At 39.4% G+C, this 15,696-nt stretch overlaps 1 protein-coding gene across 2 annotated transcripts; it reads right to left on the reverse strand.

Moving 5' to 3' along the window:
• Positions 1-1,069: 1,069 nt before the first annotated feature.
• Positions 1,070-14,470, reverse strand: LOC139574198 (uncharacterized). Of its 2 annotated transcripts, none has more exons than XM_071398559.1 (18): positions 14,316-14,470; positions 13,675-13,805; positions 13,096-13,230; positions 12,938-12,974; positions 12,792-12,845; positions 12,587-12,655; positions 9,863-9,984; positions 9,394-9,528; positions 9,263-9,302; positions 8,183-8,254; positions 8,026-8,073; positions 3,703-3,793; positions 3,491-3,556; positions 3,262-3,333; positions 3,070-3,165; positions 2,740-2,865; positions 2,143-2,229; positions 1,070-2,011 (listed from the first exon to the last, which is right to left on the reverse strand). In XM_071398559.1, the coding sequence occupies exons 1-18, from the start codon at positions 14,368-14,370 to the stop codon at positions 1,927-1,929; spliced, it is 1,521 nt and encodes a 506-aa protein (XP_071254660.1). In that variant the 5' UTR covers positions 14,371-14,470; the 3' UTR covers positions 1,070-1,926. The 2 variants fall into 2 exon arrangements, with proteins under 2 accessions (XP_071254660.1, XP_071254651.1); XM_071398550.1 differs by having other exon boundaries at positions 2,740-2,868.
• Between the last annotated feature and the right edge of the window lie 1,226 nt (positions 14,471-15,696).

A 15,696-nucleotide genomic window follows, 5' to 3' on the forward strand; every position in this document is an offset into this window, starting at 1 on the left:
CTCCTGGAGGGGTTCGTTTCCTTGATGGCTCATAATCCTGGCCATTGTAGAATCTGATCGTTAGCTAACTAGCTCTTAGCTAATTATTATGTGCATCAGAGCGTCTTAATTCATAATTATATGGCTTCCTACTACCATCATCATCAATCCTGTCCCTCTGCTCCTTTGCTCTGTCCGCTTGGTGTGTGTGTGTGTGTGTGTGTGTGTGTGTGTGTGTGTGTGTGTGTGTGTGTGTGTGTGTGTGTGTGTGTGTGTGTGTGTGTGTGTGTGTGTGTGTGTGTGTGTGTGTGTGTGTGTGTGTGTTTCATACAAAATATAATGTGTGTGTTTCATACATTGTAGTACATGTATGATACACACACTCCTCCCTCTCCTGGCCCCTATTGTGCCCCCTCAGTGGTAGTCCCTGTGGGGGAGCTCTCCAGCCTTGACCACCCAGTCACCCCACACTTCAGCACTGTTACAATAAAAGACACACGTAAACACACGCCTAGGGCCTACTAGGCAGACAGATAGAGGGGGAATCTGCATCATTCACACAGCCTCCGTGACACCCCAGATACCCTCCTCCACTCCCCAGCACTCACACAGCCACAGAGGTGAGGCCATCTCAGCAGAAAGGTAAAAATAGCCCTTGCCAAGGTTAGTGGCCATTTTGGGCACTCTGAGATGGCATGAGTAGTACACATCACCCACAGAACCTAACATCGCTGTAATAATAGACAGTCAGCTATTAAACTCAGACTGAACCAGCACTGGTGATGTCACTGGGTTCTTCCTGGTTCTTTACTGCCCTCAAGTGTTTGGATTTAGCTGTGTTCCTCTATTATACAGTATGTGTCAAGGTAGTGATAGTAGGCTATGATTCTCCTTTATCCCCCCCCATCTCGGCACCACAGTGTTCTCTCCTCTCTGTTAGTGTTTGCTACAGAGTAGTGTCCTCTGTTTCACACCTCTCTGCATTACCTTTCTCATCCAAGTAGGATATTAGAGATGAGCAGATTGTCTTCCGCTCCTAAAGGGTGTCTCTGTGCTCCAATTATATTTGAAGAAAATACAGCATGCGGTATGAGAAGAAAATTATATGATTTAATTAAATATATTTTGGATACAAATAATGGAAAATGTTTTAGTCACTAAAAGAATATCCCTCTATACGGGCGGGTAAAAGAATATCCCTCTATGCGGGAGGGTAAAATAATATCCCTTTTTACGGGAGTGTAAAATAATATCCCTCTATACGGGAGTGTAAAATAATATCCCTCTATACGGGAGGGTAAAATAATATCACTCTATACGGGAGTGTAAAATAATATCCCTCTATACAGGAGGGTAAAATAATATCCCTCTATACGGGAGGGTAAAATAATATCCCTCTATACGGGAGGGTAAAATAATGCATGGTCATTGAAGCATTAGTCATACTAATTCAATAAAATCAAACAAATATATAAATAAACATTAAAAAAGCTATTAACAATTGTTACATAAAAACCTGACTGTTACACTTCAGAATGGTAAGTAGTTATACAGCATTTTCCATAACTTTGTCTCTAAGAAGTGCTAGTTTACGGTAACAACTAAGCTAAAAACTATGGATTTGAACCACAGTTGAGCGTAGATTCTCTGAATAACAGAAACCACAGCTGGGGGCAACCCCACAGCTAGCAGCTTACCAGCACAGTATTATACTAGCATTTTACTATACAGTTATGTCCTATGTATGCATTAATGCATCATTCATGTTGTTAAGAATGCATTCATTAGAATATATAACACTATACAAGAAGCAGCTTCAAGTAAGTGTTACGATATTATATAATGTCATATTATATTATACTGTTCTATATTACAGTGTATATCATGTTATATTTTATTATATTTACACTTAGTTTCATCTTATATGCTATATATTTTCAACTGGCTTCATGCCATTGTTAACCAGTCCTGGTCCTGCTTGTTCACCAGAGCAGTTTTCTTCATCCGCTGACCAACATGGTTGTTCTCCAACCTTAGACACAGAACACAGTAAGACAGGCTGGATCAGGAAACATGGCTATTATACAATCCTGTACCTACAATTAAAATACAGTGGACAAAAAGCTCAGAACAGTGTTACTTTAGCAATAGTTACAATATCACCTGTCAGACATGGGAGGTCCTCCATTAATCTGAGGAGGTCCTGGACTCTGTGCACCAGAAGTCACTTCCTTAGTCTCATCGTTAACCCTGTTGGAGAAATAAGACATCAACATTCACATTCATGATCCACCATAATACTGTCCCCTAAAGAGACAGAGGCTAACATGAACCGTGGGAAAATGGGGTTGGTGACATTATACCCAATGAGTTGTGGATGTATCAATATGTAGTCAAGTTTACCTGACATCATCATTGATCCACCACAAGACAAACGTTATTACATGACCCATTGTGAGATTACAGATGTAGGATCTTAATTTGATCACTCTTTTGTTGCTGAGCATTTTGCTGCACAGCAGGAAATGCAAACTTGTAGTGTATTCAACGTTTTAAAAGGCTTCTAAAGTTGGTAATTTCCACTTTAAAATGACCGATTTGATTTGCCCTCATGAAAAATGTATCAACCCACATAACAATTCACATTCCTGTTGCTGCAGGATTATTTTCCTGCTGTAGCAAACTGACTCAAATGAAGATCCTACATCTGTATCATTCAATGAAGATCTATCAAGGTATTCATCATGTGGTAAAGTTTACCTGGCCTTATGGTTTCCATTCACCAGAGGAAATCCAGCATGTCTCTTCTGAGAGAATTCAGTATCTGTTCCCTCACTGCCCATTGGCTGAACGAACCTCTCGCTTGGCTCACCTCTCTCTCCTTGACTGCTAAACATTTTTTTAACATGCATGAGCATTTACCATGCTCATTAGGTATTACAGGTATTAGAATATAAGGATCATGTGTTAAACAAACTGGTCCTTCATTGAACCTGTGGGATCAATGACTCATGGGATCAGCTCTGACTGAGGATAATGAGACCCAACCGGTAATGAAGTAATGAGGGTCTTTCTCAGAGAAAGGTTAACCTGTTCACAAGATGCCCATTCAGCAGAGAGGACTCAACATGTGTCTCCTGACTGTGTGGTGGCCCCCTCTCCTCTTCCACCCCATCCCCCTGGTCCCTGATGGTTCAAAGGGACAAATGCAGTTATAGATTGAGGAAGACATGAAGTATAGTAGGAGCATAAACATTACATTCAATAGATAGGCTGTCTAACCTGCCAACGACAAGCACAGATCGGAGAGACTCAGCGTCCTCAGCAGCTGGATCATCAGGATCTCCGTTGTCCCTTAGAGAAGTTAAAACAACAACACGTCTTCCTTCTTGCTGCTCTAAGCTGTTGTCTGGCATGATAACTGATATTTAGTCATGTATCATGAAACACTTCAGCACATTAAACCACGTAACTACTAAAAATGTCCTCATGTTGACTGAGTCTGACTCACCTCTGGTTTTCCCTGTTGGTGTTAAGGTAGTCCCGACCCAGCCGAGCTAGCTGTGCAAGAGGAAATCTGATGTGGTGTGTGATGAACAAAGGAAAGGTTGCGTTCAGTCCTAAGTCATAAGTTTATCCTCTCTGAATTAACTTTGGACAGCTCAGCTGACTGGCTGTACACTCTGAGCACTATTGTTGCTGCAGGTCATGAAAGGTACTCACGGATGTTTGTTTCTCCAAGGAATGTAGCCATATCTGTACGCTAAGAAACCAGTAAAGCCCAGCAGCAGAACCAAGATAACCAGAACACCAGCTGAAAAACAAAAAGCTGTCTTTGTTGAGATCCTGTTAAACTGTGCTATAGAAGTATCATGTAAAGGAACAAAACATGTCATGTTTTGATATACAGTTGAAGTCGGAAGTTTACATACACTTACATTGGAGTCATTAAAACTCGTTTTTCAACCACTCCACAAATGTCTTGTTAACAAACTATAGTTTTGGCAAGTCGGTTAGGACATCTACTTTGTGCATGACACAAGTAATTTTTCCAACAATTGTTTACAGACAGATTATTTCACTTAGAATTCACTGTATCACAATTCCAGTGGTTCAGAAGTTTACATACACTAAGTTGACTATGCCTTTAAACAGTCTGGAAAATTCCAGAAAATTATGTCATGGCTTTAGAAGCTCCTGAAGGTACCACGTTCATCTGTACAAACAATAGTACGCAAGTATAAACACCATGGGACAACACAGCCGTCATACCGCTCAGGAAGGAGACGTGTTCTGTCTCCTAGAGATGAACATACTTTGGTGCAAAAAGTGCAAATCAATCCCAGAACAACAGCAAAGGACCTTGTGAAGAGGCTGGAGGAAACAGGTACAAAAGTATCTATATCCACAGTAAAACGAGTCCTATATCGACATAACCTGAAAGGCCGCTCAGCAAGGAAGAAGCCACTGCTCCAAAACTGCCATAAAAAAGCCAGACTACGGTTTGCAACTGCACATGGGGACAAAGATCGTACTTTTTGGAGAAATGTCCTCTGGTCTGATGAAACAAAATAGAACTGTTTGGCCATAATGACCATCCTTATGTTTGGAGGAAAAAGGGGGATGCTTGCAAGCCGAAGAACACCATCCCAAACGTGAAGCACGGGGGTGGCAGCATCATGTTGTGGGGGTGCTTTGTTGCAGGATGGACTGGTGCACTTCACAAAATAGATGGCATCATGAGGTAGGAAAATTATGTGGATATATTGAAGCAACATCTCAAGACATCAGTCAGGAAGTTAAAGCTTGGTCGCAAATGGGTCTTCCAAATGGACAATGACCCCAAGCATACTTCACAAGTTGAGGCAAAATGGCTTAAGGACAACAAAGTCAAGGTATTGGAGTGGCCATCACAAAGCCCTGACCTCAATCCTATAAAACAATATGTGGGCAGAACTGAAAAAGCGTGTGCGAGCAAGGCCTACAAACCTGACTCAGTTACACCAGCTCTGTCAGGATGAATGGGACAAAATTCACCCAACTTATTGTGGGAAGCTTAAGGAAGGCTACCCGAAACGTTTGACTCAAGTTAAACAATTTAAAGGCAATGCTACCAAATACTAATTGAGTGTATGTAAACTTCTGACCCACTGAGAATGTGATGAAAGAAATAAAAGCTGAAAGAAATAATTGTCTCTACTCTTATTCTGACATTTCACAGTCTTAAAATAAAGTGGTGATCCTAACTGACCTAAGACAGGGAATTTTTACTAGGATTAAATGTCAGGAATTGTGAAAAACTGAGTTGAAATGTATTTGGCTATGTTTTAAGTAAACTTCCGACTTCAACTGTATAATAAATAAACAATTATAAAGACTAACAGAAAATACATTCCATACAAACTAAATAAAGCAGTTAGTATTACAACTTAGCTATTGATAGCAGCAGATATACTGTAATATCATAATACTGTTAGTGTTGTTAATGCAGACACATTTTCAGAGATTTTCAAACAACTAGTGCAATAAATGTAGATAAAATATGAAATAGAAGTACTATTTTAAGAGCTTTTTTCAATAAAAAACTATACTTTCAAGAATGTGGATCTGCAGTTCTGTAAGTCCATTATTCATTTTTCCAATGGCAAGAAGTTTGCAACTTGTTTAAGCCACAGATGAAAAGTGGGTGGGTTGTCATTTTTCCAACACACAAGAATACATTTATTTGCAAAGTAAGTTGTCAGCAACCTTATCTTGTCTGAATCAAGCGCAGTATTCAGCATTTGATTAAGGAGGTAAAGGCTTGGGTACTGTACCAGTGGAAGCTCCTCAGAGGAGGAAGGGGAGAACCATCCTCCTCATAATTTCATATTAATAAAAATATTTTAACCTTCAAAAAGTGATCCTTTTTAGATAAAACTATACTAAATATATTCACTGTTTTGCAATGAAGTGAATATATTTAGTATAGTTTTATCTAAAAAAGGATCATGTTTTGAAGGTTACAATATTTTTATTAATATGAAATTATATTGAATGTGTCTGTCATCTTGATTACTAAAATGTATCTCGACCTGTGCACCTACATTGTAAACTTTCATTCATATGCTAGGTTGTAGCAAATTCATAAAGGCTATAGGGAAAATTAGAGTATCATGTAGGAGCCTAAATCTATCGATGTTACATTGAGCTGGGTGAATGGAATATGAATGACAGTCATCCAATATGCTGTAATAGAAATAAGGCCCATACAAATGTTTATCGTCCTCCCTCATCATAAACAGCACCAACCGCCACTGGATTGTACCAATACCATATCTAAATGATCTGAGTGGCTGTATGAATAGAGCGCCAGAAATCCATTAGCTTATTGCAATGCCAGAATAAATGGAAAAAAGTACTTTCTCTGTCTTACATTTTAGGCAATTTGGTGTCTGGGAACATACAGTTTAATTCAACAAAGGTAAGCTAACACATGAACATTCATTTGTAGTTAGTCTCCTTAATATTGGGACTAGTGAATGGGAAGTGGATCTTATTACAGATCTCAAGTCATACCTTCTCATCAAATTCCGTGCCTAAGTCATTTCCCCACATCCTTTGAAGTGAAACAAAGGAGGATTCATAATGTTTGGATAATGTACAATACATCTTAGCATGTATTACTTGCTAATATAGATGTGGTTATTAATTCTTAACTTCTGATAACTGAGATCTCAGCTTTAATTCTTTGATAAATATAAAGATAACATTTCTGATTTGAGGGCACTTAAAACAAATGTGTACCAGGGATGTTATATTCGGGATGGATTTGGATAAATCCCTTCATTGTTTTTAATCCACTATGGAACAAGTCTGCGAACCTCCTATGACCCAGCGGGCACCAATTATGAAGGCCGACTTTTAAGAACACATTGGGCAACAAGAAATAGGAGCATATTTAAAAAACGGGTTTGAAATACCCAAGTGCTTTCTATAGTCTGCCTATGCCATTAATGTGTACTTACTGTCATCACAAATATGATGAAACTGATTCAGAGGTAAAGGATGGCTAGATTGATATTCAATCTGAACCCATAGGGAGTCATATCTGCCCAAAGTCCCAGACAACAATTTGTGAGTTTGGGCTGACCAGTAGTAAAGTTGGAAATTGGGCAGACCCAGACCCCATACTCAGGTTTGACCATTATTATGTTTATCCTCCCATCATTGTTATGGGAGAGTGGACCAACGGATGAGGTCTTTAATTTTGCTAAAGAGGTGAGTGTAACATGCATTCTGGTTGCTCCTTTTTTAATTGATAGGCAAGGAGCTTACTTGGTTATCATTTTCATATGTTTTTGTCTAACATGGAACATGTTATCATTGATATGGCGAGTTTGTTAAAGATTTAGTTTGCTTCACGATTTACATTCCTCCAATTCTCAGTAGAAAACCTTTTGTGCAATTGTTCGCATCTCTTTTAATGTCACACAACTTCTCACTGTTATTTTTTTTAAATTAGGTATATGAAATAATTTTACCACTTCGGGTGGGTTTTGCCACCTCCCATATAGTGGAAGCATTTAAAATACAGTAGGGTCACTATTATCTTGTATGTGGGATTGTAATGTAACAATCCCACAATGCATTTCTGCTCTGAAATTTTTATCTGCCATTAGAGATGTATTAAGTTTCTAATTTCTGGATAGAGGAACAAAGCTGCTCAGGTTCACAGATAAATATATTTTGGCATGATTGGATAAGTCAAACGTACCAATAGAGCAACTGTTCACAGCAGATAGCTTTTGGGAAAAAATAAGTAGTCTATTCTGGAATATGAGTTGGGTACATTAGAAAAGTATCATCTTTGGCTTGAGGTTTGATCTCACGCCAGACATCAACTAGTCCACATTCTGAACCCAGAGTGTTCAAAACTCTTGCTGATTTAGTTAGGGGTTTGTTTGTCTTATCGCATTTGTCCATAATAGGCTTCAGAAGAAAAAGAAGAAGAAGCTGTGGTGACAGTAGAATGTCAAACAAAAGAAACAATATGGAAACACTCACCAGTGATTTCCTTTGTGTGGCTAGTGACTTTGGCTTTGTCTCCATTTCCTGAGTTTAATCAGAGAGTAAAGTCATTTCAATTGAATATGTACTTTATTACAGACGGAGATGCTATAGACAGTAATGAGCTGTCTTTATATTAGTTAAGAGTACTTACCTGATGTGTTGTCCGAGGTGTCAGTCAGATTGTCAATCAGATTGATAGTTGTCACAGCCTCATGCTCCCTCTCTACAGACAAAGATCAGACAAAGAGGTGATATTAGTTTGCTAATATTAGAGTACTCACCCAGTCGGATTGTAAATTAAAATGTCAGCTGAATTGTCAGTCTACGTTTTTTACATTTTAGCAGACGCTCTTATCCAGAGAAATTAGCGTTAACTGCCTTGGATATGTGTACCAATATGAAAGTGCAAGAAGTTTAAAATGAAAGTGTTACGTTCCCCAGTTTCTGTGTTGTGATTTGTATTTGAGTGTGTGTTTCAGGAGAAATTCCTGAACTCCCCAACCAGCTGATTGGTCGACTCAATGGCTAATGGATGATTAGAGAGCTGACCCCGCCCCCTCGTCAAGATGCAGCTGTATCCAATTAGACTCCTGAAGCTATATAAAAGCCAGTTCTGTTCAGGAAGAAGAGATGATAACTGGGAGATCATTGCTGAGAGAGGAGGCTGAGGGTGATATACTGTATTGGTTGTTCTCAGAGGGAGATGATTAGTGTGACCTGTATTGGTTGATTGGTTATGTCTTTTGTGTGTCAATAGGACGCAGTGTTTTGATTATTGAAATTGTTTGGATTGTTCTGTTTCATTTGTTCCCAGGGGGGAAGGAGAAGGCACTTTGGGAGTGCTTAGGCAAGAGGCCCGCGGGCATACATATACCCGTAGTATATTCATTGTCTAGGCACACTAGGTAAGACCTGGGCGGACCACCCCCTGTATTTTGGTTAGGGCACCAGGTGGTGCTAAGATAGATAAGTAGTGGGTAGGCAGGTTAGATAGGAAAGGGGGAAGTTTTGATATTTACTTTCTTTGCTTTGGTTCCGTCCAGCCCCTTTTCCCCATATTACCGTAAGGAAATAAATCCTAGTAACGGTAAAATCTGCCTTTGTCGTCCTTACTCACGCCTACAGTCCATACCTCTTGCACTTCACAGGGAGTTGAGTTGCAGCAGGGAGTTGCGTTCCCTCTTCTCAGAGGCGTACGTAACAGAAAGAAAATAGGAAAATCATTCTTTACCTGTAACAATGTAATGCAAATGGCACTCCTCAACCTTGCCCTTAAGAGAAGACACAGGGGAAGTAAGTATCTCTAAAATTATTTTCTACAATCAAATCATCTCAATTGTGTGAAATAATAACAGGACTCACCTGGAGAACATGAAAGAATGTGAATGACAGGTTCAGGCATTCAGAGAGGATGACAGCACTGTTGTTCACTCTTATCACCTTATCAGAAAAATTTGCTTCAAAAGGCTTGTTCATGCCACGGTAGGCTATTGGAGTCTGTGGGAAAGCACATAAGAAAATAAAGAATTGAATTCAGGTTTGAATCAAAAAGCCCTGTTTTGTCATACAACACAGTACATATTATCTAAAAAAATACCAACATATACAGTTTGTGTCCTGATTCTACACCCTTTTCCCCAAAGTGTACACTTGCACACTTCCCGCCATTGTTAAAAGCATTGGAACGGGTGTAAACATTCGCTGCAGGGACTTTCCAACATTGTGAAATCCATGTCGGGAAGTTTGCAAGTGTGCACTTGGGGGAAGGGTGGAGAATCAAGACAAGGTCTGTAGTACAAATCCTGAATAAAACCATAAGATCACCACTAACATTGTTTGAGTACACCTCAATTCTAGATCCAGCCGGAGTTTCATATAGGTACAGATATCCATTTCCTGTCCTCAAATCTTCACACCTGTCCATTTTCTTGATGGGAGAGCATGCTAAGTAAGCTACAGAAGAAGACATTCATTTAGTACAACTTTCTATGTAACATTACTTTAATGTTACTAACAAACGTCCTTAAACACAAACACAATGAAATAGAGATAGACTGCAGCTTCCAATGTTTGAGATCCTAATACAGTTAAACAAATCACAGGTACAAACAGGTTGTGTATGAGGCTAACGGGTTGCTAGCCGACCTCGCCCAGGTGACACAATACAGTAAGAGAACTTTCTGCCTTCAGGGAGTTTTATAGCAATGTAGCAATGTTAAAGTGCAAATACTGTTTCAACTTAGTCTTTACCTTGATACTGGAGCACCAAAAAAACAACCCGGCTGAATGGATACATTTAGTCTGTGGTCTGTTTAGAGCTGCCTCTTGCTTGCTGGTTCTGTAAAACAAGTTTCACTTCTCTTCTTTCTGCTTCAGTAAGTTCCGTTTAGAAAACAGGAGGAGTTATAAGTGACTGTATCACCACAGTTTCTAAACCTTGATACGCAACATCGCGGGAACGCTTGCTAAGCAGACTAAGTAGACCAGGCCGGGGATTCGGGTTTGAGAAGTCAATGAGAGAAGAGAAAAATTCTTCCTTAGCTGTTAATTTTCTCGAAATTCAAATGCACAACCTAGATTTGAGCCAATGTCTTAAGTATTTGAACATGTTATTCCTCCAACTATTTTCATAAAAAATGACTTTATATCAAAAGAGTGCCTTTGATTTGGCGGCCTGCACATGGCACGAGACGACCGTTAGACCCGATGACGTGTTTCTGTGCATGAGCTTAGCTAGCCAACGTCGCCATGACATCACCTTCAAGTGTGATCAGGGATTTCTGTTGAAGAAGCAATTTTAGCCTATCTTCATACTGTACTGTCTTTGGTATAACTTTCTCAATAGGTAACTGATATGGGCTGTACCTTTATTTATTGTGCCTCGTTGCTCAAAGTGTTCAAAGTTGTGATTTATAAAGACATGGAGTTAGATGAACACTACGTGCACAAGGACATTTTGATTTGAATAGGTAATCAAACATGCAAAATATTTTAAAGGACTTGGTGTGAAGTTGTAGTTATAATCATATCACTCCAATTGCAACCTTGGTTTGATTTACACATCTACACCCTCAAGCCAATGGAATACTGGAGCTCCAGGGTGGGATAACCCCTCACCCAATGCCCTGTCTCTTATACCGAACAAAAATATAAATGCAACACACAACAATTTATTAAATTGTTAAAATCCTAAAATACTTTGATCAAATGAGGGCCAGTCTTTTCAGTCTGTGTTATGGAAGTGATGGGGGCTGTTTCAACATAAACAAAACGATCTCCATTGGAGGAGTTTGTGAGTTGACCCTTGTATCTTATCATGTGCCTTTCACCCTCCCCACCTCCTTGCATACAGCTTCAGCCAGAAACTCAGTCACAACACTATCAACTGCTGATTCAGGTGGTTTTTTAATTGTAACTTGAATTGAGTTCTGGTCAGCCATGCACGACTTCAAACTGAAAGGATTGTTCTCTTTGAACTCAACATGTTTTCCTCTGACTGTTATTCCTCTGATCAGAAGCTTCCCCCTTGCTTCCTTCCTGAGAAGGTATATATGCCAGAGTGCACGTGGTTTGGATGAATTTCCTGTATGAGACTGTGGTAGAGCTCCTCCTCCTTGATGGTGTTGGCTATGGCCTCCTCCTTTGTCAGGATTTCTCTCTCCATGATATAAATAGGTCAAACCTATGAGGCATTTCGTCCCACAACCTTTCTCCAGGTCCCATTTTTCTAGACATCGCTGGAGAAGACTTGGAACTGAAGCAGCCATTCTGATTTGATCTTGATGTATTGTGTTAATGTGTAAAGTCATTTGTTTAACTTTGAAATGTATCAACAATAATATTCAGCATTATACAGGGAAAGTATTTCTTACTGAAGATTTGATGGATGGTTGATCCTCAAATAGATATTTACTGGATTCTGTGTTCTCCAGAAGTCGAAGCTTTTTAGTTGGGCTGAATACTGGACAAAACATGTATATACTGTATCTTTCCGGACCTTACAGGCCATCGGTCGATAAATCCAGGAAAGAAAACCATATCAAAACATACATATGGGTTATAGGCTACATGATACATGTAACTCTGATTTGAAAAAGTCACCAAAAAATTCAAGCACCTTTTCTTGCCTTATAGACTGCACACGCTGGGCATCATTCACAAGTGATACTATTCTCTCCCATCAGACTATTCTCAATTTAATCTTGTCTTTACATTAACTAAATAATATATATTTTAAATTAGTTTTGTGATTTAGAATGGGCCATTATCATGCCCCTGTCAGAACAGGGGCATGGTAAGAAACACTATGCACTTGAATTGCAAATGGAGGACACTTTTCGCACAGTTCATTGTCATGCCAGCCAGGTGGGCTACTCAACGGTCAAGTGGAATTTGACTGCAACAATTGCTTGTCAGAGATGCAATAATATTTTAAATGGTTGAACACAGTTTTGCCCATTAATAATGACTATGATATTGTTTCAACTATTTCATGGTTTTAAGCTTAATAAGAGAGTGTTACTGTACCACACAATGATCACGTGGACTCACTCACCTGGGAAGAGCCAAGTCTGAGTGTTGTCATGGTTGGGGTTTTCATTGTCGACATCCTGCTTCACATCATCTTATAAATAAAATGAAAGACATAGTTAATGACATTTATAACTGAGAATCATTTGATGACTACCCAACAGAGAACCAGTGGAAACAACAGCTCTCCTTCAATATAATCTGCTCTGTTGTTACAGAGGAACACTCACCTGCAGTTGTATTCTGACTGTCAGGCTCTTTCTCCAAAGGCTTCTTTGGCTCATCTAGAACAACACAATATATATATATATATACACTGTGAATATGTGAAAAAAACACGTGTTCTCAAACTTTTAAAACAATATACACATCTCACCTGATGCACCAGACACAATGAAATGGGTCAAATGCTCCTGAAATATGATAACATCAATATCAAATTATTAACATGCAACTGGAATGTTTGGTCTGGTATTGTAGTTTACAAGGTAACTATACATAGCCTAAACTGCAGTGATAAATAGCCATACTCACAGACCGATCACTTATGGCAGTGTGGTCTACGTTGACACACTGCAGGAGGGTGATGCAGGAGTAGCTGACATCAATCACATTGGGTGCATGTGAAGTGTTTTTGTGTCGGCAAAGTTCAGCAAGCCACGTAGACGTCTGTGGAAGAAAAAATACAAAAGCAAAGTTAGACATCTATCACTGAAAAACAACATTCTACATGTTTGAATACATTTGTCATTAAACTGTATCTACTGTCTATATTTTTTTATTTTATTTAACAATGCAAGTCAGTTAAGCACAAATCATTTTTTACAATGATGGCCTACTGGGGAACAGTGGGTCTTGTTCAGGGGCAGAACAACAGATTTTCACCTTGTCAGCTTGGGGATTCAATCCAGCAACCTTTAGGTTACTGGCCCAACACTCTAACCACTAGGCTACCTGCCTCCCCTGAAGTGTGAAAGACAGTCCTATTTCTGATTCTACAGTAGTCTGATAGTGAAGCCTGTGAATCATATTGATTCCCCAGTTTGAAAGTTGTACATCATATGTAGTTGTAGTCACGAGAGTCTTGTGAGATACAATAAACAGATATCTTACCTTATTGGAATCCACGGATTGCCACTCCACACATTTAGGTTTCTCCTTCTCCTTTACACAGTATTTGTAAGCATTTTCAGTTCGGAGGCTTGCACAACTAACATTCTTGGTTTCTTCTCCACCCCAACAGCCTGCAGAGAAAAGGAGGAAGAGATCATGTATGTTGAAAAACAATTACCACAGCCTTCTACAGCACATATCTTTATTTACTGCTGTTGAAGAGATACAAATGTCCAGAAGAAGCAGCCTGCTTTACAAAGACAATAGCATATGATCATGTTTGCATCACTATTTGTAGCCACATATAAAGATATAGTTTGCGAGACATCTCACAACCAAAGAAATACTGTAACAGTGCTGGTACTGTAGCCAACGCCCAAAAAAGGCTTTACTGCCAACGCCATATTGTAGAAATACTAGTTGAGGGAGAATTTGTATTTTGCAATATTTCTTTCCTGAGAATTTTAACTTTTCCAAGAGAACAGCAAATAGCAAAGAGATAAGCAAACACTCAAGACATCGAAAAAGCTAAACCAACTACACAAAATATGTGTCAGGAATTCCGGGCTTTGGGGAGACTAAAACATATGAAACGTCAGCAGCACCCAGAAAAAAATACAAAGCCAAGACAATGTTCTTACCTTGAATTAACAGGGGGATTGTCAATAAGAAACCAAATAGATAAGAAATATACATGGTGGCCCCTTATTCCAAACAACTTATTGCTAAGTGCTGAGTTTCAGTCTGTCGGTGAAAAGCAAACCAAGGCGGGAAAGACTTGTTGAGTCATAAATGGAAGTTACGTCACAAGGAGGAGCAAGAATAAACGCATCTCGTTTGTTGGAGAAATATTGTAACTTTTTGTGAACATGAAACTAGATTTTTTGTCTACAACTTAAGGCAGTCAAATTAAAAAGTCTAAATATTTTCAATAAATGTTCCTTTCCCCCATGTAGAGCCTCCAGTAGGATGACAACTTGACCTGATTCCTACTGGTGGGGCAGTCTGATAATAGTGTTATGCTTTATTGCACTGTAGGTGGTGCACTGCGATGTGTCTATGGTGCAGAACTCATTACTAGGTCCATATTACCTGTCTCCTGCCCACATGACCTGTCTAGAAGGTCACAAGGTTAGTAAAAACTCAAGAGTCCTGCACACAACACTTCTGACCACTAGAAGGGGCTGTCGTTGTACTGTAGAAATGAAGAACATGGTTTGTTGAACTGTAGGGAAAAGGGGGATACCTAGTCAGTTGTACAACTGTACACCTTCAACTGAAATGTGTATTCCGCATTTAACCCAACCGCTCTGAATCAGAGAGGTGCGGGGGGGCTGCCTTAATCGACATCCATGTCTTCCGCGCCCGGAGAACAGAGGGTTAACTGCCTTGCTCAGGGGCAGAACGACAGATTTTTCCCTTGTCAGCTCGGGGATTTGATCCAGCAACCTTTCGGTTACTGGCCCAACGCTCCACTAGGCTACCTGCTGCCCCATTTACCTCATGTTAGATAACTTTACCTCATGGTAGATAACTTTACCAAATGATAGATAACTTTACCTCATGGTAGATAACTTTCCCTCATGGTAGATAACTTTCCCTCATGGTAGATAACTTTACCTCATGGTAGATAACTTTACCTCATGGTAGATAACTTTACCTCATGGTAGATAACTTTACCTCATGGTAGATAACTTTACCTCATGGTAGATAACTTTACCTCTTGGTAGATAACTTTACCTCTTGGTAGATAACTTTACCTCTTGGTAGATAACTTTACCTCTTGGTAGATAACTTTACCTCTTGGTAGATAACTTTACCTCTTGGTAGATAACTTTACCTCATGGTAGATAACTTTACCTCATGGTAGATAACTTTACCTCATGGTAGATAACTTTACCTCATGGTAGATAGCTTTACCTCATGGTAGATAGCTTTACCTCATGGTAGATAACTGTTCGAATGATTCAGCGGGTAAAGTGATCACAAGCAGTTAGCGTTTTTAAAATGTTTATAAAGATG

The sequence above is a fragment of the Salvelinus alpinus genome, chromosome 1 (assembly GCF_045679555.1).
Source record: "Salvelinus alpinus chromosome 1, SLU_Salpinus.1, whole genome shotgun sequence".
NCBI classification, from domain to species: Eukaryota; Metazoa; Chordata; class Actinopteri; order Salmoniformes; family Salmonidae; genus Salvelinus; species Salvelinus alpinus.

Coding starts and splice junctions, on each gene's coding strand:
- LOC139574198 (XM_071398550.1), bottom strand. CDS start 14,370: ATGTATATTTCTTATCTATTTGGTTTCTTATTGACAATCCCCCTGTTA. Junction 3,794..8,025: donor CCACACAAAGGAAATCACTG/GTGAGTGTTTCC, acceptor TTTGTTTTTCAG/CTGGTGTTCTGGTTATCTTG. Junction 3,334..3,490: donor ACCAACAGGGAAAACCAGAG/GTGAGTCAGACT, acceptor AACTTCTCTAAG/GGACAACGGAGATCCTGATG.